At 46.2% G+C, this 24,243-nt stretch overlaps 1 protein-coding gene across 3 annotated transcripts in view; it reads left to right on the top strand.

Annotated features, from left to right (window-relative positions):
• The window catches only part of USP47 (ubiquitin specific peptidase 47), a 2,970,466-nt gene that overhangs the window by 1,840,975 nt on the left and 1,105,248 nt on the right, over positions 1-24,243 (top strand). For all 3 annotated transcript variants that reach the window (XM_069623643.1, XM_069623644.1, XM_069623642.1), the window contains one exon: positions 19,019-19,226. In XM_069623643.1, coding sequence (XP_069479744.1) covers positions 19,019-19,226 — 208 coding nt within the window. The remainder of the gene's footprint in view (positions 1-19,018; positions 19,227-24,243) is intronic.

Below are 24,243 nucleotides of genomic sequence, written 5' to 3'. Positions count from 1 at the left end.
CGTGGACTTCACATGGTGATCCAGGGATTGCGGACGGGCAAGCCTTTCCGGCAACCTACCACACAGGTCACCATCACCAGTGACTCCTCTCTCGAGGGTTGAGGGGCAACCTTTCACACGCACAACGTCCACGGCACCTGGACCTGTCAGGAGCAGGAGTACCACATCAATTGGCTGGAACTGAAGGCCATCTGGCTAGCGCTCAGGGCCTTCCTTCGTTATCGAGGGTAAGGTCGTCCTCATTCAGACAGACAACTCAACCAGCATGTTCTATGTCCACAAGCAGGGGGGGTACCAGGTCCCCTCCACTGTGCAGACTGGCAGTCAGCATGTGGGAATGGGCCCTGGAGAACATTTACCTCACGGCCGTTTACCTTTCGGGGGAATCCAACCTGGAGGCGAACAGGCTCAGCAGGCTCGGAGCGGACAATTACGAGTGGCAATTGAACGACCTCGTGCTGTAGGAGATATTCAGCAGATGGGGACACCCCAAGGTGGACGTCTTTGCCACGGGGACAACAGGAAGTCCCAACAGTTTGCCTCCTGGCAGAGATAGGGCCCCAACTCCCTGGGCGACACATTTCAGATTCAGTGGAACGGCATGACAGCAAACACCTTCCCGCCCACACCGCTGATACACAGGGTGATAGATCAAGGAGTCTCGCCACCTTAGCGTCATTCTGATAGCTCCATGGTGGCCAGCCAGGCCATGGTTCTCGGAGCTGCTCAGCCTCTCTGAGAGACCTCCCATTCGCCTTCCGACTGGCCTAGCACATCTTCTGGCGCAGCAGTGGAGCAGGGTCATCCGCCCCGTACCACAAAAGCTAGCCCTCACAGCGTGGTTCCTGAGCAGATCACGCTAGGTCACCTCAGCCTTTCCCAGGCTAATCTAGAGATCATACAGGGGGTTAGGAGTAAATTTACCAGGTCCCAGTATATGAGCAAGTTGACCAGGTTCTGCCACTGGGCAGACTCTAAAGATATCAACCCCCTTGCATGTACATTGTATGACATGCTCTCCTTCTCGGCACACCTCACCCAGTCGGGCGTGCAGGTAGACACTTGCTGCACGTACTTGGCCCCCGTGTGGGATCTTAACATAGTTTTGGGGCCCTGGTGCACAAACCATTTGAACCAATGGCGTCCATGGACATCAGGCTGGTCACCATTAAGACGGCCTTGCTAGCCTCTCCTCGGCTCGCAGAGTCACCGAAATCCAGGCGCTGGTCGCCTCGGAGCCTTATACTACGTTTCACAAGGATAAAATAGTCCTGCGGATACACCCAGCATTCCTACCTAAGGTGCCTTCCGCATTCCACCTAAACAAGGAAATAGTGCTGCCTATGTTTTTTGCTGAGCCTAAGGACTGCATCGATGTCCGGCGAGCCCTGAAATTCTACTTTGCCAGCTCAACATCATTCTAATAGTTCCATGCAGGCCATGGTTTTTAGAGCTGCTCATCCTCTCGGTGATCCCTTCGATTCACCTCCCGACGGGCCCAGCACACCTGGCGCAGCAGGAGGGCAGGATCATCCACCCCGCGCCACAGAAACTAGACCTCACAGCGTGGTTCCTGAGCAGGTAACGCTGTGGCACCTCAGCCTCTCCCAGGGTAATCTGGAAATCATACAGGGCGCAAGGAGAAAAGCTACCAGAGCCCATTATAAAAGTAAATGGACCTGGTTTTGCCTCTGGTTAGACTCCAAGGAAATCGACCCCCTGGCATGTACTTTGGCTGACATGCTTCTCGGCGCACCTCACACATCTGGTGTGCAGGTGGACACCTCCTGTACATACCTCGCAGCCATCAGGGCTTACAGAACTCGGAGGAGGGGATATTTTCCTCCTCCAATCCCATCGTCAAACACCTGACGGGGCTCGCTAGACTCTAATCAAGAGGCCTCACCCCGTGTGGGACCTCAACATAGTCTTGGGCACCCTCGCACACAAACCGTTTGAGCCAATGGCATCTGCGGATATCAGGCTGGTCGCCATCAAGACAGCCTTGCTAGTAGGCTGCGCCTCGGCTCGTAGAGTCAGCAAAATCCAGGCGCTGGTCGCCTCAGATCCATGTACTACCTTTCACAGGGACAAGGTAGTCCTGCAGACACACCCTGCATTTCTGCCCAAGGTACCATCTGCTTTCCATTTGAACAAGGAAATAGTCCTTCCCACGTTCTTTGCTGATTCTAGGGACGAGGCACAGCGTGCTGCACTGCCTGGATGTCGGGCGTACCCTGAAATTCTACTTGGACAGGACCAAGGGCTTCTGCAAATCAGACGCTCTCTCTGTCACTTTCGGAGGCTCAAGACCAGGCTATCAGACCTCCATATCCCGCTGGATGGTCTTAGCCATCAAAGAAGCATACAAGGACTAGCACAAGCCACTTCTGGCCAACATGCACGCCCGCGCAGTTAGGGCCAAGGACCGGCCATCGCGTTCCAGCGCCATGTCCCTCAGCAGATCATAAGAAGGGCGGGCACTTGGGCCACCCCCTCTGCTTCTGCAAGCATTACTGTTTGGATGCCGGCTCTAGACCTGATGCAGCTTTCGGACAGGAGGTTCTCAGGAACCTATTTGCTTAAGGAGGGTCTCCTCTCCACCCATTCAGTTGTAATCGCCCATACAGTATGGAGAAAAAGCGGACGGGACGTAAGAGTAATTATAAGTTACTCACCTTAGTGACTAACATATTTATTTATTTATTCACATTTGTGAAGCGCCCAACAGCCCGGTGGCATCGTGGCGCTCGTTACAGACAGTTTACTTAGTTACAGGTAAGGTGACAATTGCAATTTTGAATACAAGCATGAAAATAGAGCAGTGCATACAGTGGGTTAGATGAAGAGGGAGGTTTTGAGTTTTTTCGGAAGGCAAGGAGAGAATTTTCAGCTCTGATGTCTGTGGGTAGAACATTCCATAACTTGGCAGCTATGTTGGGGAAGCCTAACAGCCCAACTTTGGCCTTCTTGATGTGTAGTTGGTTAGTGTAGCGAGTCCCGATAGGTCGTGCAGAGGTAGATTTAGTTATTGTCTCTGATAGATATAATGGCGCTGTGAGGGTGAGGCATTTGTGGGTGAGTGTGAGGATTTTGAAAGTGATGCGCTCTTTAACCGGGAGCCAGTGAGCTGCCTGGGAAATATTTTCCCTTTTGGGAAGGCTTAATGCTGCTCTTAGTGCATTGTTTTACGTGATTTGGAGTCGGTTTAGATTTTTTGCAGATGTACCTGCTAGGAGGGCATTGCAATAGTCTAGTTTGGCACCAATAGTTGCTCTGGCTATTGATAGACAGATAGGCTTGGATAGGTATGGTTTTATTGCGTTTGAGTTTTGTGTTGTGTGCTGACGTGGAGGTGATGGCACTGACCTGCCTGTTCATGTATAGTGTGGAATCTATGTAGACCCCTAGGGTCTTCACGGATGTGGAGTCAGGGATGATCGTATTATCAATGGTGAAATTGGAGTACAGTTTGTCGAGTTTGGCTAATGTAGTTTTTTGACCTAGTATGATGATTTTGGTCTTCTCCCCATTGAGGCAGAGGCCATTGGCTGCCATCCAAGCCTGGATGGTAGAGTATATTGTGTGAAGTGCTTCGGCATCTCTATTGTAGGAGCCGGTGAGTAGTAGGAGTACCCGAGTATCGTCAGCGTAGTTAGTATACGTGATACCTACGGTGTCAGGCTTGTCAAAGAGGGGCTTTGTGAACAAGTTGTACAGTGGGTGCTGTGCAAGAGCCCTGAGGGACTCCACAGTAGATGGTGGTGGGGGCTGCATTGGATATGTTGAGAAATACCTTCATTGCTGTGCCTTCCAAGAAGGAGATGACCCAGAGAGCTGCTTCTTTGGAGAGGTTAGCTGAGTGGGTGAGGTGAGTGTCTTGTGATCCACCAGATGGAAAGCAGCTGAGAGGTCTAGTAGTAGCAAGAGGGCTGGCTTGCTTTTATCCATGATGTGGGTGATTTGTTTTTTTTTAGGTCCACCAATGCTGTTTCAGTGCTGTCCTTTGCGGAAACCAGATTGCATTGTCCCAAGAATAGAGTGGGTTTCAAGGAAGTGTTGGATTTGGCAGTGGGCAGCTTTATCCAAGATCTTGAGGAAAGGCAAAGTGGTTATGGGTTGGTAGTTATTGGGCTGTGCAGGGTCTAGAGTTTTTTTTTTGTTTTTTTTTATTTTATTTATTTTATAAGGGGCGTTCCCATGCTTCTTTGAAGCTTGAGGGGTAATACCAGCTCTGAAAGAGGCATTAATGAAGGCTGTCGGTAGCGGAGCCAGGAGGTCGGCACAGTCCTTAAGCTTAGGTGGGCAGATGTCCCCTTTGCACATAGAAGGTTTTAGGTTTTTGAGGAGGTTGATGACTTCAGGTTCTGTGATGCCTCTTAGAGAAGAAGGGTTTAGTAGAGTTTGTTGGAAGGGGTGTGGGGGTCTGATTGCTTGGGCCTGTGGTGGTGAGGTAGGGCTTTGTAATGATCCTGAATTTCTTTAAGGAGATCAATTTTGTTTAGCATGGCAAATTGAATACTGGCACACCAAGCTTTTTTGATGATCTCGTCTGGGGTATTGGGAGGAGAGATGAGTTCATTGAAGATAGCAAAGATTTCCTTTGATTGCGAGTTGGCATTTGAGATTCGGACATTGAAGGAGATGGCTTTAGCTTTGATGTTAGCATCTTTGTATTGGCGGGAGATTAGGTTAAAACAGTTTGTAGTATTGTCGCTAGGGTTGGCTTGCCAATTTTTTTGTGCCTCCCTTTTTCAAGAGCGTAGGGACTGCAGTTCTTCAGTGAATCAGGAGTTGGTGTGTAGATACTTTTTTTTAATTTCTTACATTCAAGTGGCGCTATAGAGTTGATGGCTTTAGAGAGAGTATCTTTGTAGATGTCCGCTAGAGTGTTGGGATCGTTGGGAGAAGGGGCGCCGGGGGGGGAGGGGGGCTAGTGTTGGGATATTCAGGTAGGGGCGAAGGTTGTCCTCTGAGTTTGTTGGAGCTTTTCACTTGTGCTGAGGGGCAGGTGTGAGGGTTTTGGGGCTAGAGGTTACAGGTAAGGTGAATCCGATACAATTGTGATCAGTCCACGGCAGAGCTGTGTTGGAGGTGATAGTGGTGAGGAAATTATGGTCTGCGACCCAGTCAAGGGTGCAGCCTTTGGTGTATGTAGGGCTTGAGGCTTTTTGTGTGAATCCTAGATTGTTAAGTTCCTTGGCGAGGTTAGCGGCAGCTTTGTCTTTAGGGTCATTGAACCCTAGGTTTAAGTCTCCAAGAAGTAACGTCTTGGTGGAGCCTTTGATGTTGTTGCTAAGTAGATTGATGAGGTATCCCTGGAAGTCTGATGGGAGGCCAGGGGGCGATATAGTATGTGTATGTTGATGGTGCTATTAGGGGACAGTGCAAACTTGACAGACAGAATGTCTGAGTTGCTAGCCCAAGGGTGACTGATAGGTCTGAGGGAGAGTGCTTCTTTGACAATGAGGGCTACTCCACCACCTAGGGGAGCTGGTCTGTCTCGTCTGAAGATGGTATAACCTGGTGGGAGTGCAAGAGCGACGGCTGCACCGGATGCTTCATGTAACCAGGTTTCTGTGACGGCCAGTAGGTCAAGGTTGTGACTGGCTAGGAGATTTTGCATTTCTATGGCATGGGCAGGCAGTGAACAAATGTTTAGGAGGGCACATTTAATATGTGGTGTGGGTATAGTTTTAGTCTGTGGTGGTAGGAATACTGGCTGCGTCTGATGTAGTGGGTGGAGTCGAGATGAAAGGCATTTGAGGAGGCGTGGGTGTAGGTTTTGGTACATTTTGTGCGTTCGATGTGTGGGGTGCACCTCCTGGATGGAGTAGGAGCCTAAGCAAAGATTTCGAGATGCTGTGAGTGTAGGAAGGCAGCAGAATTCTAGTAGTTGAGTTTGGGCTCTGAGTCTAGTGTCTCTGGAAGGCAGTAGACATGAGGTAGCTGTGTGTGAGTAGAAAGTCTGTTGAGTGGTAGTGTAAATGGGCATGGTGACGCATAGGGGGAGTGCAGTAGTGGTGTGGTACAGTGGTGGTTGAATGCGGGAGGAATTGGTATATGTCGCAATAGGATAGAATGTGGATAGGGTGAGGAAGAGGGCAAACACTGTGGTAACAGTGGTAAAGCGAAAGCCGAGGATCTTGCAGAAGATCTTGCTTGTAGCTTTCGGTAGCATGGTGTGTGTAGTAGGAAACCGCAAGCAGTAAGTTTAGATAGGCAGGGCGATAAGGGATTCAAAGTCCAGTCAGAGAGCATATATGAGCAACAATTGATCAACATTTCACAGCAAGGCAGCAATTGGCAAGGTAAGCAGAGTAAACATAGGTAAAATGTGCATCTACCTAGGACACACGGTATAGTGAAAGGCTAAGGCATTTGACGCAATAGGCTAGTTAGGGCTAGGCGCTAATGTTAGACATAGCAGGCTAGTCAAGAGGAGGATATAATTGGTTAAGTGGGCTGGTCTAGTGAGGTCAAATACAGTATGAGGGTGATAGACTAGTTACATGCAGGCAGATAGAGTAGAAAACAGCAGGCAGGTCTTAAAGACGGCATGTCAAATGTACCTGATAAGCTAGTCAGTTGTAAACATGTGTCGTTAGATCAGTGAGCTGGTCAGAGGCTGGCAGGTCCGCTGTGTGCTAAAGCATTTAGCTCAGAGTGCTCGGTAGATCACTAGGCTAGTTTGCGCAGGCACTTCTATTGTCGCTGAGACATTTAACTCCGGACGCTAGGCTGATCAATGATCTAGTCTATGCAGGCACAGTGCTATGCTATGTGTTAAGAACATTAGACTCAGAATGCAATTTAACATTTAACCCAGAACAAACATCAGTAGGCTAGTCTGTGCAGGCAGTTATACTGTGAGTTGAAATGTTTTAACTCTGTGCGCTAGCACGCTTGTGGGTTAGTGATTAGGCGTAGGCTATAGCATTTAACTGTGAATGCTAGGCAATTGCATCAACAGGATAGCGTGCGGTTTGGTGTTAATAAGCCGGTGGTGTACTAGGCGGATGAGGTCTAGTCATACAGTGTCAGGGGGTCAACATACGGTGTTGGATTCGGATTCCACAGTTGATTGGACTTACTTTCATGTAATAAGCTTGCAAAATGTTCGAAGAGTTTCAGGGTCAGAGAGAGTTCAGGCCCCAAGGTAGATTGGTCTTAGTGCACCCTGGTGCGACTAGGGGCAAACAGGGCCTTGAACTGACCTTCTACGCAGTTGGCTCTTCCGCCTGCCGGCGGATGTGACTGAATATGTTGATGGCGTTGCTTAGCAATGCACATAGCAAAGCCTCGTTTTTGAGCCGCATTGCGCCTGACATTTTTTTGAAGAATCGGGTTGGTGCAATGCATGAGTGATTCCGGACAAATTCTGGGGGAAGGGGTAACAAGAGGGGGTGAGGGTTAATTCACCTGAGCATGGGTGAGGACTGCAATCACACAGAATGAGATGGGCAATGGAGGCAGTAGTGCAGTTGCTCACAGGCACGGACGGAGCTGTCGATGGTGCACACAGGCTCGGAACGGATGATGCCTCAGATGGTGCACAGTGGCATGGATGGTGCAGTCGATGGTGCACACGGGCACGGATGGTGCCTCAGATGGTGCACAATGGCACAGAAGATGCTGTGGCAGTAGCAGACACGGCAGGTGCTGCTATCCGTAGTTGCAGCCAAGTAGCTGAAGATGGTGGCTCCTGCTGAGGGAGTGGGGGCTCCTGCCCTCTCCACCCTGGTGGGGGTACTGCTTAGTACTCTTAGTACTTAGTCCCCTTTCCTCCATACTTTCCACCATCCTCCCCTAATTATACTAGTGTCATTAGGCAATGTTAAATCTATTGTCGATGCATCAATGGGGACTGAGGTGTGGTGCCGGAGGGCGGAGTCAGGGCAGTGCATGCTCCTTGGGCCGCATCCCCCACACCTCTAGATTTAAAGGGGAAGAAGGTTTATCTGGTGAAAAAGGTTCTGTCTCCCGTCCCTTGGAAGGGACGCCCATGCAGTATGGAGGAAAGGGGACTAAGGACTAAGAGTACGTTATTCACTACAGTGAGTAACTTATAATTTCTTGCCCGTACACTATCGGACCACGCACCAGTATTATTGGCTATCGGACTGTCGGCCCAGGAACTTGGGAGGGCACCCTGGGTATTCAAAAGTGAGGGACTGACCAACAGTATTCCGGGATGGCTTGGCGGGGGCCATAGACATGTTCTTTGAAATAAATGTTGGTTTGGTGGGGTCCGCCACAACCCTATGGGAAAGTTTTAAATGTGTGGCTAGAGACTAATGTATATAGAGGGAATCTGAGGTATTAAATCAGATAAGAAGGGGAAATTGCAAACGCTGAAGGCCAGATTCGGAACCTGCAGACAGACAATCACACCGACACCCCTGGAGCAGGCTGAGATTAGGAAGCAAATTAAGCTGTTCAACGATCTGGCTCACTGGGAGGTCAAATTTCTATCGGGGGTAGGCCACGGTACTCCTGGCCAGGGCCATGAAGATGGACGGCTCTAGGAATTGTGTGCTGTCCATGAAGTATGCACCAGGCACGGAGAAATTCACAGATATGTACAGAGTCGGCCAATTCTGCCAATTCTATGGTAGACTACACTCCTTGCCGTTGCAGGTTTCCCAGAGCGTAGTGGAGAACTGTCTGCCACAGATGGCCCTGTACTGGTGGACAGACGAAGAGAGAGAATGGCTGGGGCGGCCAATATCACTCAAGGAAGTATTAGAAGCTATCAAATCCCTCCCCTCTGGGAAATCTCCTGGACCAGATGGGTTCACTGCAGAATTTTATAAGCAATATGCAGGGAAACCTGGCCTCTACCTACTAATGTACCACCAGAGCCTGAGAGACAGCTATCTGCTGCAGTCCCTTTGGGAGGCGGTGGTTGTAGTGTTACTTAAGTCAGACAAAGCCCAGAGCGACTGCTCCTCTTATCGAACTATGTCCCTCATAAATCTAGACAACATAATCCTTGCCAAAATACTGTCATCCAGACTGGCACCCCTGATGCAGAGGACGGTAAGCGCTGATCAGTCTGGGTTCATACCTGGTCGCTCCACATCACATGGCCTCTGCAGGATGTTTGGATTGATAGCCGCAGTGCTGCAAAATAAGCCTATCCTGGAGGCACTTCTAGATGCCACCAAAGCATTCGATTCAGTGGAATGGCCGTTCATGTTTGTGGTGTTGCACAGGATGGGACTCGGGGAGCAGTTCATCTCACTGGTGTTGCTGCTATATACATTACCCAAAGCCAATATCATGGTGAATGGTCAATTTTCTCCCAACATTGTGCTGAGAGAAGCACTCGACAGGGCTGCCCTTGTCACCGTTGCTGTTTGCACTAGCCATCAAACCAATGGCAGAGGCTCTCATGCTCCATCTGCATAACCACAGGGTGGTAGTGTCTCTGTATGCTGACGATATGGTAATATTTGTATCAGACCCCGAGCATAACATGAATGCAATAATGAGAGTACCCAAATTCCTGTACTTGTTTCGAAAAACGTCCCATTGACACTACCCAGGGAATACTTTAAAGACCTTAGGTCCGCAATGTTGGGCTTTCTCTGAGCTAGTAAGCAAGCCGGGGACTCGTGGGACAAACTGGTGGCACCGCTGCACGGGGGGTGGGGCTGGCACTATCTGACTTTGAGAGCTATTGCAACGCGGCTCAAGCTAGATTCTTGTTCTACTGGTTTGGGGATCGGGGAGACCGGGAACATGTAGAAGTGGACAGGGCGATAGCGTCACCGTTCCTGCTGCGGTTTGTTTTCCTGACTGCCCCCAAACGGACATCAAGAGCAAGCAACATGGTGGAAATTACCCATAAAGCCTGTGCCCGAATAGAAGGCGGGGCAGAGGGTGGGATCATCTACTCCCCGGAGCTGCCGATAATCTATATCCCCGGGATTCCCCTTACTAGCGAGAAGTGTTACGTCACATTTACGAAGCGGCTGGAACTAACGTGCTTCTGTGATCTGTTCCCAGGCAGACAATTCATATCACTAGGGGAGCTCAGAGCCAGACGGGAGCTTTAATGCCTTGGAGGTGGTGTTATACTTTAGACTCCAGCACTCTGTGAGAACGCTGTTGCCATCCTTCGCTGGTCAGCCACTGATGGCTCCAATACTTGATAGAACACCTAAAAGTGTTTGCAGAGACAAGGCGGTTTCAATATTGTATTGTATGAACCTCGCCGCCAGGCACCACCCCTGCAAGAAATGGAAAACACTAAGACAAACAGTACTAGGGGAAGGCTGGAAATATTGTTGCAAAGGCACAAGGAAGGTGGCTCTAAATGCTAGGTACAAAGGGATTCATTTCAAATGCCTACATCAGTTCTACCACACGCTGGCTCGAACACATTGATATTTGTCCCGGTGCCTCAGACAGATGTGTGAGATGCCAGGACGCCCCAGCAGACTTCCTACACTTGGCATGGAGCTGTCCACGGATTGCTGCATTCTGGGGACAAGTATTTGACACTATAGCTGAGATAACCAGAGAAAAACTGAACCTGAACCTAAACCCTCTGACAGCACTACTGGGTTACACCATACCAATCCGGGGATGCATGAGAAGGGTGGTCGTGTTGCTCCTGCCTCTGGCTGAAGGAGGGTGGCGATGACATGAGGCGGCACACAATCTCCAATGATGAAACTATGGCATGCAGACATCTTATACTGCAATGACATGGAGCTAAAGTATGGCAAAACGCTGAGCCGCCACACTACCACCACTAGCATATGGGGCCCACACAAAAATTATCTGATAAATTGCATATTGCATTTTAGCTGTTATCAGAAAATCTGGCATTCAGGTGAACCTTTGACACGGAATTGTCACAGTGAACTACTGATGCTTGTACACTGCTTTTTAGCCATTTGTGGAAATTTTGCATTTAGGTGAACCTTTGTCACGGAATTGGCACTGTGAATTATTGATTTTGGTACACTGCTTTTTAGCCATTTGTGGAAATTTCGCATTTAGGTGAACCTTTTTCACGGAATTGGCAATGTGAATTAGTGATGTCTGCACAATGCATTTAGTTCATGCACTAAAACCTGCACCTAGGTGCCATTGACACTAACTGATATTGTGAACTACTAGATGCCTGCACATTATCTAATCCCACTCGCGTCCTGTTCTACTTTTTGCTATTACCTACTTACTATTACTCCCGCTAACAGAGCTATTATCAATTGCGCACTAGATAAAATGCATACTGCTACTTGCAAGTCCTTCCCGACCTACCATAGTAACATGCTCCGCCGACCTGTTCTTTAATTGGCCTGCAAACGTAGAAATACTGTACATGCATCCTCCATTGGTTAGGTTCCGCAAACCTCGCCAAATACTGCATGTCAGTTTCCGATCTGTACTGGTGCTGCACTACCACAGCCCCATTTGCTCGAGTCCTAATCTTATCCCTTGTGACCTATCTCTCGAGTATCTTTCACCTAGGCATCCAGCGCTACCATCATGCTCGTAATTGCGCTCCATATACTGTACTACACTTTGGCCTTACAAGCTGCCTCCGTTGCTCAGTTATTCACTGTAACAACTTTCCCCCTATGGGCAAAACTCATTCAACCACTTGATAGTCTGGTCTGTTTGAACCCATACCACCAGGTACTGCCCAGTGAGGCTAATACAATGAGCCCTGCGGCTACCACCACAGGTTTACACTACACCAGCAACCACATTAACCACTACCTCAATGACCCTGCTCTGTGGTTGGAACATTTTGCCAGGAAACCTACCCCCAACCAACCCTGCCCCCTTTCTCTCAGAAACAAGAGATTAGGGACTAGATTCCGCCTTCGACACACGCGCAGCAATACCACCAAGCAAATTCCACACACGTCACCCTGCTCATCTTCACCCACCGCTACCTGCAAATCTAATATTTCAGGGGTTAAACCGCCTTTGATCAAGGGCGCCCTTATCAACGCCAGATCTCTCCCAGCACACGCACTAGACATTGTTGACCTCATCACTACCTCTGATCTTGACTTCATTGCTATATCCGAAACTTGGCTCCATACCACATCTGGCCCTTCACTATCCTTGGCTTTACTGCCTGACTACCGCATCACGCGATGTTACCGCACCACTGCCCATTCCAGAGGTGGTGGTGTGGCCTTCATCCATAAAAACTCTCTTGACCTAAGAGTGGCAACTGACTCTAAACTTGAATCAGCTGAATCACTGTCAGTCAAACTATCACTATCGCCTAATCAAACAGCCACCATCCACCTTATCTACAGGCCCCCAGGTCCGGCACTATCCTTTGTCGGTGAAATATCCACCCTCCTCCTCGACAAAACCAAAACTAATTCGCAAACTATCATCCTAGGCACCTTAATCTGGGTCTTGGGGACCCAAAAGATTCTGTTGCATTAGACCTGGAGAATGTACTAACCGACCTTGGCTTCACCTTGCACATTCAAGAACCAACTCATATTAAAGGCAGGACCCTTGACTGGTTAGCCGGCTCTAACTGCAATATCAATGTCCTCGCTAATACCCCCTGTTTATGGTTTGACCATCACATCATAACTTTCAATATTGAAGCAACCCTTTGGGCCCCAACCTGATAGCCCCAGCCCTCCCCACCAGAAGTAAAAAGGACATAACCAAGGAGAAACTCCTCCCATTGCTACTACCATCTCTCAATGCTGCCACAGATAACTGTTCTGACCCCACTTCCCTAGCTGACACCTACAATCGTACTATGCTTACAGCTATAGACGCTACGCACCCATCAAACTTAGGAAGTCTAAACCACGAGCTCATCACAACCCCTGGTTCACCCCAAAGCTAATAATGCTCCGTAAAGCTAAACGCTGTGCTGAAAATCGCTGGAAAAGCCACCCCTCTGATGAGCTTAAAGATGGCTTCTTCCTTGCCTCACTCACTTATAAAGATGCCATTATCATTGCAAAAAAAGTCTTAATAACCGGATCCTGCAAGCTGACTCGAACACAAAGGAACTTTTTAAGATCATAAGAGTTAGAAACTCCTGACACCTGCATTAAAGATAGTAAATGGTGTGCCAGTATTCAGGCAGCCTTACTGAATAAAATCTCTATGCTACAATCCAAAATTAAAGACAAGCAAGACAGTCTGAAGCTCGACAACCGTCCGCCCTCCCCTGCAAGGGCCCTCCCTCTATAAACGGCTAACATTAAACCATTTGCCTTCTCACCTCTCACTATCACTGAGGTAAAAAACATCATCCTGAGAATTAAAACATCTAACTGCCAAGGTGACCCTTGCCCAGCTCCCATCATTAAGGACTCTGCACATGATCTGGCTCCATTCATCACGGCCTTCATCAACTGTTCCTTTAAAACAGGTATTGTCCCTGACAACCTTAAGGACGCATGGGTGATCCCAAACCATCCCTTGACCCAAGCATTCCCACCAACTTCAGACCTATAACCACTGTTCCGTTTTTGCTCAAGATTCTAGACCGCGCAGCATACCTTCAGATTCAAGATTACTTGGAATCTAACAATCTTGTAGGTCTACAACAATCTGGATTTCATCCCAGACATGGGACTGAAACGGCTCTGATAGACTTAAAAACCCAAATTGAGGTATTGAAGGACAAGGGCAAACTAGCAATGCTACCTCTCCTCGACATCTCTGCAGCATTCGATCTGGTCAACTACCAGATCCTATGCAGGCACCTCCACTCTGCTGCCCACTTCTCGACCTCAGCCATGGCCTGGATCAAATCCTTTCTGAGCAATAGATCCATGAGGGTCTTTGCCCTGTCCGCAGCCGCGGACCCATCTCCAATTCACTGCGGCGTTCCTCAGGGATCTTGCGTGTCACCTACACTCTATAACATTTTCACGAAACCACTCTTTGATGTGCTTGACTATCTGGGTGTCTCCTACATTAACTATGCAGATGACACCCAGATACTCATTCCCATCACAGGTGACTATCTAGCTGACACCAAGGCCCTTAACGACGTCTTCCTGGTCATCCAAGCCTGGATGGCTCAACACCAGCTATGCCTAAACGACAACAAAACGGAGCTCCTCATCCTGGGCACCTCGCAATGCCTTAGCAAACTAGAGCCATCCTACCAGTCATTTGCCATAGACAGTAATACCATCCAAGTTTCAAAAGACACTAAAACCTTAGGATTTTACCTTGACGACACCCTATCTCTATCTCGACAAAGAAATGCAGTCAGATCAGCCTCTGCATACATGTGCAAACTCATTGCAGCCTGCAGACCGTTTCTCACCACCCCTAACAGTGTCACACTAGCCAGAACCCTCATTATGGCCAAAATTGACTATTGCAGTGCTGTTTACTTAGGAACCAGCCAGGAGAACCTGAACAAACTTCAAATAACCCAGAACAACGCTATTAGAGCTGCCCTAAACATCCCCGAAACCACCACATCTCCGAATCCAGAACCAACCTAAAGTGGTTACCTGTCGAGCAGAGAATCTCACTGAAAACACTAGCCCTTACGCACAAATGTTTGACTAACAAGGCCCCCCCTCTACCTCTGCAGTCGGCTGTCCCGCTGCTCGATATCGCGACCTCTAAGAACCGCCCAGACAGAGTCTTTCGATCCCTAGATTCAAACTCCAAAAAGCAGGGGGCACAAGCTTCCCTGTCCTAGCTTCCAAGTTATGGAATGCCCTCCCCGTCACAATCCGATCTGAAGACTCATTTAACACATTCAAGTCCAAAACCAAATCATGGCTCCTCAACCAGCACTAAGACATGCTCTGCACACTTCACCCTCAGTACACCTTGCCCTCTATACCCTGACCCACTGATTTGCCTATTATATACTGTACTTTCATGTTGCTATGTCTCTTGTCATGCCCACATCTGCATTGTATTTTATGTATATAGAATTACCTGTTTTGTATCCTGTGTATGATCTTTTATGCATGTTATTTGATCTGTATGTAACCTTGCACAATTTGTGCCCTGATGCCCCCGAGCCTGATGGTTTGCGCGTTACAAATAAATAAACAAACAAATCAGTCGAAAGAAACAGATGGCCACTTATCCCAACATCCAGCTGGCGCCCCAGCACAGGACTGGGAGGCAATATAGGAACCAAAGGAAGGGGTGCCGGGGCGAACTGTGGCAGTGTAAACGTGCATTGTTTGTAACCCAACGCTGCCTAAAGTGGTCAATTTGGCAAATGGGACCCAACCATACCTTCTTCTGTATATTGTACTACAGTTCAATGTAATCAGATTTACCAATGTTGAGTATTGTACGTTGTTGTTGCACACTGTTGCCTGTTATGTTAAAGTAAAAAAAAGAAAAAAAGAGTAAAAAAAAGTGAAAAAAAGTTTTTAAAAAAAGAAAATACAAAGAATGAGGGTGGTTTGGTTCAGCTGGGTTCATGGTGGAGCCTTATGTCATAAGTAATTGAAATGATATCCATCCCAAGCATGCGCTGCTGATAACGACAGACCTAAGTATGTGTTGCAAAAAATGTTTCTTAAAGGAGGTTTATAGTTCTTTCATATATATGAAAAGAGGAATTATTAACCTATATATAGTAACTTATATATAGTGATGTAACACCATGAAGCATTTTCACTTATAAAAACCTATTAAAATGAAAGAAAAAACGTTGCTAAAGGGATGTTATGGTTAAGATACATCCCACCCTTAGGATCCCTGTGCTCCAGTAGTTACCCATTGGCGCCCCACTTTGACATACATTGGCATTTCCCTCCTGTGTTCTCATGAGCATGTGCCCATCTCTACTGCCTGTTCTATTTATGCACTTCTCTCACTGTACAATGCATATGTGAATTTATAGGACCATTGTGTAAAAATGGGTATGTAAGGGAAATGTAGATGATAAAGATTTGTAAAAGTGTGTGGTAGTTGGTGTGCCGAAGCTTAATATGGTCATAGTGTTATATGTACAGTTTTTGGAAGTGATTGGTGGATGGATGTGTGACTGTTTGAAAGGAGCTATTGAGGGAGTGTTACAAATATAAAATTGAAAAGGGTAGAAGGGCTGTCCTGTGCAATGGTGTGCATGTGCCATCCGTGTCTTTTAATGATCCATGGCGTGGAAAGGGGACTGTGGAAACCGTGGATAGTTATAAAGGTCCATCGATTATGGTCATTGTATGCTAGAGAAAGGTACAAAAAAGGGAACAGGCATTTGGGACAGAAAATAGTTTGTCGTTTTATGTTTTTCTCTAATATACAATTGTACATTAGCACTCTGGGTGGGGGAGCCAGCTAATCAGGTGGGTAGGAATGCGTGCTTGAACCGCTGGTACAAGCCTGCATTCCAAGCCACCTGGCGGCCAGCTGTCCCTGCCGCCATCTTCCTCCCCACCCTCCATCCCATTTATTTTGTTCACCCCCCTACTTTATTTTGGTGGCAGCGGGTGCCGCTGCCGCATTCACTCCTTCTCTTTGCCTCGTGCAGGCTGCCTTGGAAAGGGAAGAGGGGCTCTGGACAGAGCCCCGCCTTCCCTTTCATTGGTGGCCTTCTTGGGAAAGCATTTTCCTTCCTACAGCCGGATGCTGCGCGCATCCCGCTGTAGGAAGGAACCTTTGTATTTATTTTTATTTTTTAAGCACCCCAGGTTACTGCTTTGGCAACCTGGGGTGCTTAATGCCCTTCGTCCCCTGTTTCAGGGAATGGAACGGGGGATAGCGGTCTAAAGCCCTTGTTAACCACCCTCGCTTCGCATGGACCAATAATTTGGGCTAACAGGCCGTTATCCCCAGTTCCAACCCCTGGAATGTGGGATAAATGCTACATTATTCCCATTAGCATAACACAATATGTTAAGGGAAATATTGGGAAATCTTATTGAGTCTATCTACTTTACTGAGAAATGTAAAGTGGATTGAATCTAGAAGATTATTTTTTTTAGTTCTATTTTTCAACTGTGAAAGGTTGAGGGAAGAGGCACCAAGCAGTAATATGGAGGGACAGTTGGACAGGGAAAGATGTTGCGCTTGTGTTAAATCTAAGGTAGGAGGCAGTGTTTGTCATGCTCCTTGATTACAACTTTGAAAACACTTCGAAATTGCTCCTCCCTGCAGAGTGGTGTGTTTCAGTACATACAGAGTACTGTTGTCTTTGAAAGACATGGATCAACAGCTTCTTATTGCTTGCAAGATAACTGGTGGGATTTTGTATCCCACAGAAGTAGGCTGTGTGTTTACAGTATTGGTTGAGGAAGATGAGGTGGATCAAGACAGCCTAGTACCTGCTAAGAAAGGAACAGCCTTTCTGAGAGCATTGCAGTGGTTGGATTTGGTGTAGCGGTGCATGGAGGTGGTCTGTAGGTCTACTGCCCAGGTAGTCCGGAACGGAGTGTGTGCTCAGTGCATTTTACTTTGGTAGCTTTAGCCTTTGGTACATTCCCAACAGTGGTAAAGTACTGCCACACCCATGATTCTCTGTGGATGCTAGAGGTAGGCACTTCTTCTACCTCATCTTCTTGGTCCTCTTTGTCTTTTGAACTACTGCACTTCTTTTGTTGGGTAGGTCCTCCAGGTGGTAGTGGTGGTGGGGGTGGCTCTTGGGGGTGGGGGGTGAGTTGTAGTTGCTTAGCTTACCATAACTGGCACATTTCGGAGGTTTTTTGCTTTTACCTGTAACCATAACGTCCCTTTAACAACTTTTTTTCAGTGAAAACAAATATATATATACACAACACCAAGAAAGATATGGTGTGTTTAAAAAGGTTCGGAAAAAAACCTTCACCTGAAATGTGAAAGTAGGAAAGTCTAAGAGGGGCGGTGCTACTTTATAGATAGCTTAATCAACCCAAGACAGACATGTGCAAGGCTGCCAGGACAACTACATCACCTGGTTTCACCCTTATTGGGGATCATCAGTGCAGTGTAGTCCTGACAGCCTTGTTGTTTGGAGCATTTGGCCATGTTTTCGCAACACCAAGAAAGTTATGCCCTCTTAGACTAAGACAATTTCCTGGAGAGAGAGGTTTGCATTTGAGCTAATTTGCATACCCACAATGCCTTGCTGTTGTCGCTCAGAACTTGAGGTGCACTTCCAGCGATGTGTGGTGTTGTGGAATGTGTGACTTGGCTCTAATGGACTTTCCTACTTTCACATTTCAGGTGAAAGGGTTTTTTTCAAACCTTTTTAAACCCACCATAACTTTCTTGGTGTTGTGAAAACATGGCCAAATGCTTCAAACAACAATGGTGCCAGGACTATACTGCACTGATGATTCCTTAAGGGTGAAACCGGGTATATAGTTGCTCTGGCAGCCTTGCAAATGTCTGTCTTGGGTTGATTAACCTATGTATAAAGAAGACAAAGACAATTTCCTGGAGAAAAGGGTTTGCATTGAGCTAATTTGCATACCCACAACACAATGCCTTGTTGTTGTGGCTCAGAACTGGAGGTGAACTTCCAGCGATGGCTACTAGGTGGTGGTGTGGAATGTGTGAAATATTCTTTTTTTTTAGATTCCTTGTCTGATGAAAGGGAAAATTCAAGCATGTGAATCTATGTAAGATACCAATGCTGGAGAAATACAGTTACAGGTAAGTAACAAAGATTTCTGATGGGTGTTGCTCCCAGATTCCTCATTGCCTTCCCCAACGTGTCCCACTTGATGGATAGCTGGTATACCTTGGTTCTGTGATTCCCAAGTATCCGATTGCTAGGTTTAAGCTGGTGAGACTACGGTCACATGGTCTGGCCCCTCAATCTTATCTTGCCCCAACATCATATCTGGCACAGAGGGCAAAGCAGCGTCTCGCAGAACTGGCACAGAGCCATGCTGTGCCTCCAGGCAGTGGACCTGTTTCAGAAGAGCAGCTGCACTGGCAGATGGATATCAAAGAAGAGGAATCCATGGATGAAACATCCATCAGAAAGAACATTTCGAGAGGTAAGTAATTTGATCTTTATTTCTGTTGTGACTTTAGAATATGTACACTTTATTTCTAAACGTAAATTCTTTTGTTTGTTATTTAGATCATGGATTTGGAAGGTGTGGTTCCTCTGGATTGCTGTCGTCTTGTTAAATATGATGAATTTCATGATTATCTGGAGCGTTCTTATGAGGAAGAGGAAGATAATCCAATGGGGCTTTTGCTAGGGGCTGTGAAATCATCCTATATGTTTGACTTGCTACTTGAAATTAGAAGGCCAGACCAGGTTTTTCAGTCTTACAGATCTGGTGGTAAGTTAAAGATGTAACTGCACAACAGAAAGAAGAACTCACTAGTCTCTTAAAACTAGTTATGGAAAGTAAAATAATTGAAAATGCCCAGTAGCTAATGCCAACAGGGCAAAATGTAGTTTTAACGCATTCTCCTACATTGCTATTCATATTCTGTCACATACTGCATATATTTACACATGTTTTACTTGGGTTGAGACAATACTTTGTGAAACACATTTTTTTAAAGAGTTAATGGTAAACATAACAATGCTTAACGACCACCTCACTCATGTTATTTAATCATTATTATGTATAATACAGTATGCTAATTTTTACATGTTTCCATGACCTCGGCTACTTTATTATTGGTTTTAGCTTACATGCATGCTTTTTACATATTTAATCAACCTCCTAAATGTAAAGCTTTCTGAATTGTGCCTGCAGTTTAGGCCAGCATGGCAACCTTTTTACTGGGTAGGTAGTTTTCCACTCACTCAGGGTAATTGTTCTGGAAGCTGGCATCCACAGAGTCGGTATGCCAGGGAGTGTTGCCCTCCCTGTCCAGTTCTATCAGCTCACTTGTGTGTTTTCCCACAACAATTCTCTGTGTATGACCTTTGGTACTGGGGCACCTTATGAAGCATGTTTGCTTTTAAAAAATGTATTCTTTAACCATCAAGCTAGAATGTTGGTGATCTTCCGTTTTATATAATGTTGTTTGGGTATTTGTAAAGTGCTAAACCGCCTCATACTTGAGTGCTTTTCGATGATGTTTGAGTGCATGTACCTGGGTTTCCAGTACAGCATACTTTTAACATATCACTCATTGATTGTATCCATAATGACTTTGTAATTACATTGATGGCTGGCTTTGGGCTGGCCAGTACCTATTGGCAGGACTTGTGTGAGGATTGCGTACTTTGAGAGGCTCATTCTGTGGTTGAGTGTTTGAAATGTTGTACAGAGTCAGTAAGTAGTGAGGCTTGGGTAGGTGATGTTTGGTTCCAGGCAATTGTTTACAAATAGTGACATCTATTTCCTATAACAGGATAATAGTTACAAGTGATAAAAAAGAAATTGCTTAAGGCTTGTATGTTCTAGTATGTTAAGCAGATCCTGTTGGGGGATGTAGGTTGAGGAATGAGGCCTGGATCTTGTAATCTATTTGCAAGATTGGGTCCAGGGCCAGAGGGGTAGGAAGGTCTGATTGTTGAATCTTCCATATGATTTAATGAGTGGGATTTGTTAGAAAAGAGCTTACAATATGATATGATGTGACATTTAGAAAGGTTAAAGGTCTTGCTCCTTGCATCATTTTCCGATTCATGCTGGAAGAATCGGGGACTTTGCGTACTCTAAGGGATCAAGAGTAAGACTGGGACACAATGGAGGGTTGGAGAAATCCTTCCTATCTTTAACTCTAGTAGGGGTTTCCCTGCCTCAACAAAACAAAGGAACGTCTGTGTCAGAATTACCAAAACAACGCAAGTTCTCCGTCCTGTGTCCAAAATCCTAACCTGACCCTCACGCACTAAACTCAATAATATATATATATATATATATATATATATATATATATATATATATATATATATATATTTTTTGTTTAGTTTGAGCATAAACCTTTAGAACAATGGAAGTATCAGAAATAAAACAAATTTAACATCAAGTTGTGAGTCCCTTGTCATGGGACGTTGTCTCAATTCATTATAAAAGATGGAACTAGGGAATTTCTTTTTCCATGGGCAGGTTTAAAGCCAGCTTATATTTTTGCCTTTCATTCTTTGTGTCAATCCAACCCTGGACATGCCGCTTCAGCTTGATTTTGTCAGGATCATTTCGTAGTGTATCAATGGAATTTTCCAATGTGTGTAGCCAATTTTCAAAGTTCTCCTTCAATTTTTCCATAGCGTGTTCGTTGTTAATCCCATTTGACCTTCTTAACACTTCAAAGGGTGGTACACATCCCGACATCTCACATTTCCGGTATAATTACAATGATTTCCATAGTGCTATCTAACTCAGAGATGGTAGTCCAAGCTCATATCGCAATGTTCCCACTGGTAGACTTAAGGGGAGTTTTAACACTCCCTTCCAAAATAGACATAATCTATTCCATGTTTCACAGGGTAGATTTGGGGTGGATTTAGCCCTGCAAGTTAACATAGGTATTACCTTCTGTTAATAAAATGTAATCAGGGGGGTTAGTGTGAATTTTCCATATCTTTTGTGAAGGATTTTGGCTTGTGCTCTTAGATTTATCATCTTTTCCCTTAGAATGTCGAGCCATAGTTAGTCTATTTTGCTTCTGTTTATCAATGCTCCCAAATATTTAATTGTATTGACTTTTTCGATGTTGGAATTTCCTATATACCCTTTGATTTTTTTGTTGGTTTGTTTGTGAGGAGCACCGAATGTTAGGATTTAGGATTTTTTTGCATTCATTCGCAAGATGTTTTTTGGGTGTAGTTCCAGAATCCCTTGAGGATCAGGTCCAATAGATATAGATTGATTAGGACCGATGCCCGAGGGCATCCCTGGTTCAGTCTCCTGAATGTGTATATTTATTGTGAATAGATTTCTTGGTCTGTTAAGCGAATTCTCACTGATGTTACTGTGTAGTGTTTTTATCGCCTAATGGAGATCTGGAGGGCTGTTCCATTTTTCAAGTTTTTCCAACAGGCGTTCTCTGCTTACGCTGCCGAGCGCCTGTTCCAGATCTATGAAGGCCAGATATATTAGCCTCTTTGTTGCTATCGCTTTTGCTTTAAACAGGTTCAAGAGGAAGGTATTCAGACTTGTCCTCGCACCCTTTACAAAACCTGTTTGTCTGGGGTCCATGTGTCCTACCTTTTTTGCCCAACTTTGTAGCTTCCGAATAGATGTTTTGCAAATATCTTCCCTGAAATGTCGAGCAGGGCAATAGGGTTGTAGTTTTCCGGCCTTTCTCCATCAGCCGGCTTGTAAATTGGAACAATTAGGGCATATCTCCATGAGGCTGGTACGTCTCTAGCTCTTATAACTTGCTTGAATAGAATGTCTGCAAACTCCTCCCAGAGATCGGGTGCCTCTTTTAAGATGTAATTAGTAAGTCCATCTGGACCAGGCGCCCTAGAGAAGTTTACTTTGTTTATTATGAAGATTAGATCCTCTGTGTCCCATTTTATTCGCCAGATATCGTTGATTTTGGTTTCTGTTATTTGTTTTGGTTAATTCTGGGCAAACATAATGAATAATTTGGAGACTTGGTTGGTCGTGGCAGTAGGTTGGAAATTTCCACTGTTAAGTATGTTAGACAGGCCTCAAGTGTTGTTTTGACATATCATTCTCAGCATGGTTTCGTGTCATGTTGGGCTTGCAAGGCTCTGGGGGCTTTTATCCAATTTCTGTATCTTTGTCTTGTTTATTTATTCTGTCGTCTTCTCTAATGTACTTTTCTAAACTTCTTTGGTATGACCTTTGCTCTTTCTTTTCCTCTCTCACTGTTAAGCAGAAACCTGTGCAGTTCCCTTAGGGAACGCTGCAAAAGATTTAAGACTACAGGTGTTGGCAGTAAACCCACTTGGTAGCAGTCTGTACCACCCAGATTTACCTGGTAGCTGTGGCTGAGCAGTCAGACTTCTCTCAAGAAGAGTTAGGCAGTATGCAAAGTATACACAATAGGTACCCAGATACAATAATACAAGCAAACACTGACCAGAGCTTTGGTATCAAAGTATATAATTATTTATTTAAAAACACACGGTTTGAAACACTCCAGCACTCTTATTGTAAAATATTCTGAACACAGTTACTATTATAATATATACACCCCTTTTTCCTCATCAGATAAGTCACTGTAAAACACCACTTATTTTCATACAGAGGTGAGCGCTTAACTAGATGGCACTCCAATAAGTTTGTGAGAAAGGGAGGGAAAAAGACAGAATATGGAAAGGTACACCACTCTAAGATTGAGGAACACTGTTAGTAAGGCAGAAGAGCAAAAGTCACTGGTGAGCCAAAGGCTGGGCCCACTCTTAGAGAGAGCAGAGCACAAATGCGCCCAAGATCACACAGTTACACTAGGCTTAGAAAGTCTTGCAGAGGGTTCAAAAAGAGTTTAGAGAGGCTTAGGAAAGTTTAGCCAGGGTGTCCCAGGCTAACCCAGGTTCGAAAGCCGGGGGCTAAATCTACCCCATAAGTCGGTAGCAAGGGAAGCCAGGCGGGACACGGTACCTTAAGTGGGAAGAATCCTCCATCGGTGGCAGATGTTCCTGGTAGTGGGTGTAAGTTTCGTCGTCGTCCAGCGGAAGAGAAGATCTCGAGGAAAGATGAAGGTCGTTGCACTACCAGGGCAGAAACCAGCCGCTGAGTTTTCCGGTTAAAGGTGGTACCTTTGTTTCGCGGGCGTGGTAAAATGTGGTATCCCGGTTGCTGGGGTGCTTGGCACAGGCAAGGCGGCCACGAGGTACGTCGGGAAAGCGAAAAGACGGTGAAACTGGTTATCCCCACCAGTCAAAGGAAGAAGACTCTCCAGCGGGAGATCTCCTCTGTCGTTGGGAAAAGTGGTGAGGCAGTCCAGCAGGGCTCCACCGGTGGTGGTGTCGTGGCAGGTCGGCTCATCTTCTCCCTTGTCGGATTCTTAGGTCCTGTGGCAACTTCTGAAGTTCCAGTCCCCAAAGCCCTGCTTTTATGTAGAAAACCCCCATTCACTCAGCCTAGCTGTCACTCAAACATGCGAAGTGGTGAGCCGGCCGGGTCACCACTTGGGCCAATCTTGATGGAGTGCGACTTGAGTTGCCTAGGCAACTCAGTCCTGGGTGCCTAAATTTCCCTCCACCCCTCCTAAGTACCCCAGACAGAGTGGCACCACTTTGGAGGTCTTCTGTGGAGAAGCCCGCCAAAAAGTGGAACAAAGGGCTTGACTTGGGTTGGAGTCACAGAAGAGAACACAAACGCCATTTTAGAATCAAGTTTTGGCAAAAAATACCAACCGGAGAATTAATATTAATTAAATAAACCAGCGGTATGTTCGAGGCTACCATAAATAATT

The sequence above is a fragment of the Ambystoma mexicanum genome, chromosome 11, assembly GCF_040938575.1.
Source record: "Ambystoma mexicanum isolate Mex_15411 chromosome 11, UKY_AmexF1_1, whole genome shotgun sequence".
Lineage (NCBI taxonomy): Eukaryota > Metazoa > Chordata > Amphibia > Caudata > Ambystomatidae > Ambystoma > Ambystoma mexicanum.
This window is presented reverse-complemented; position numbering and strand designations above follow the sequence as displayed.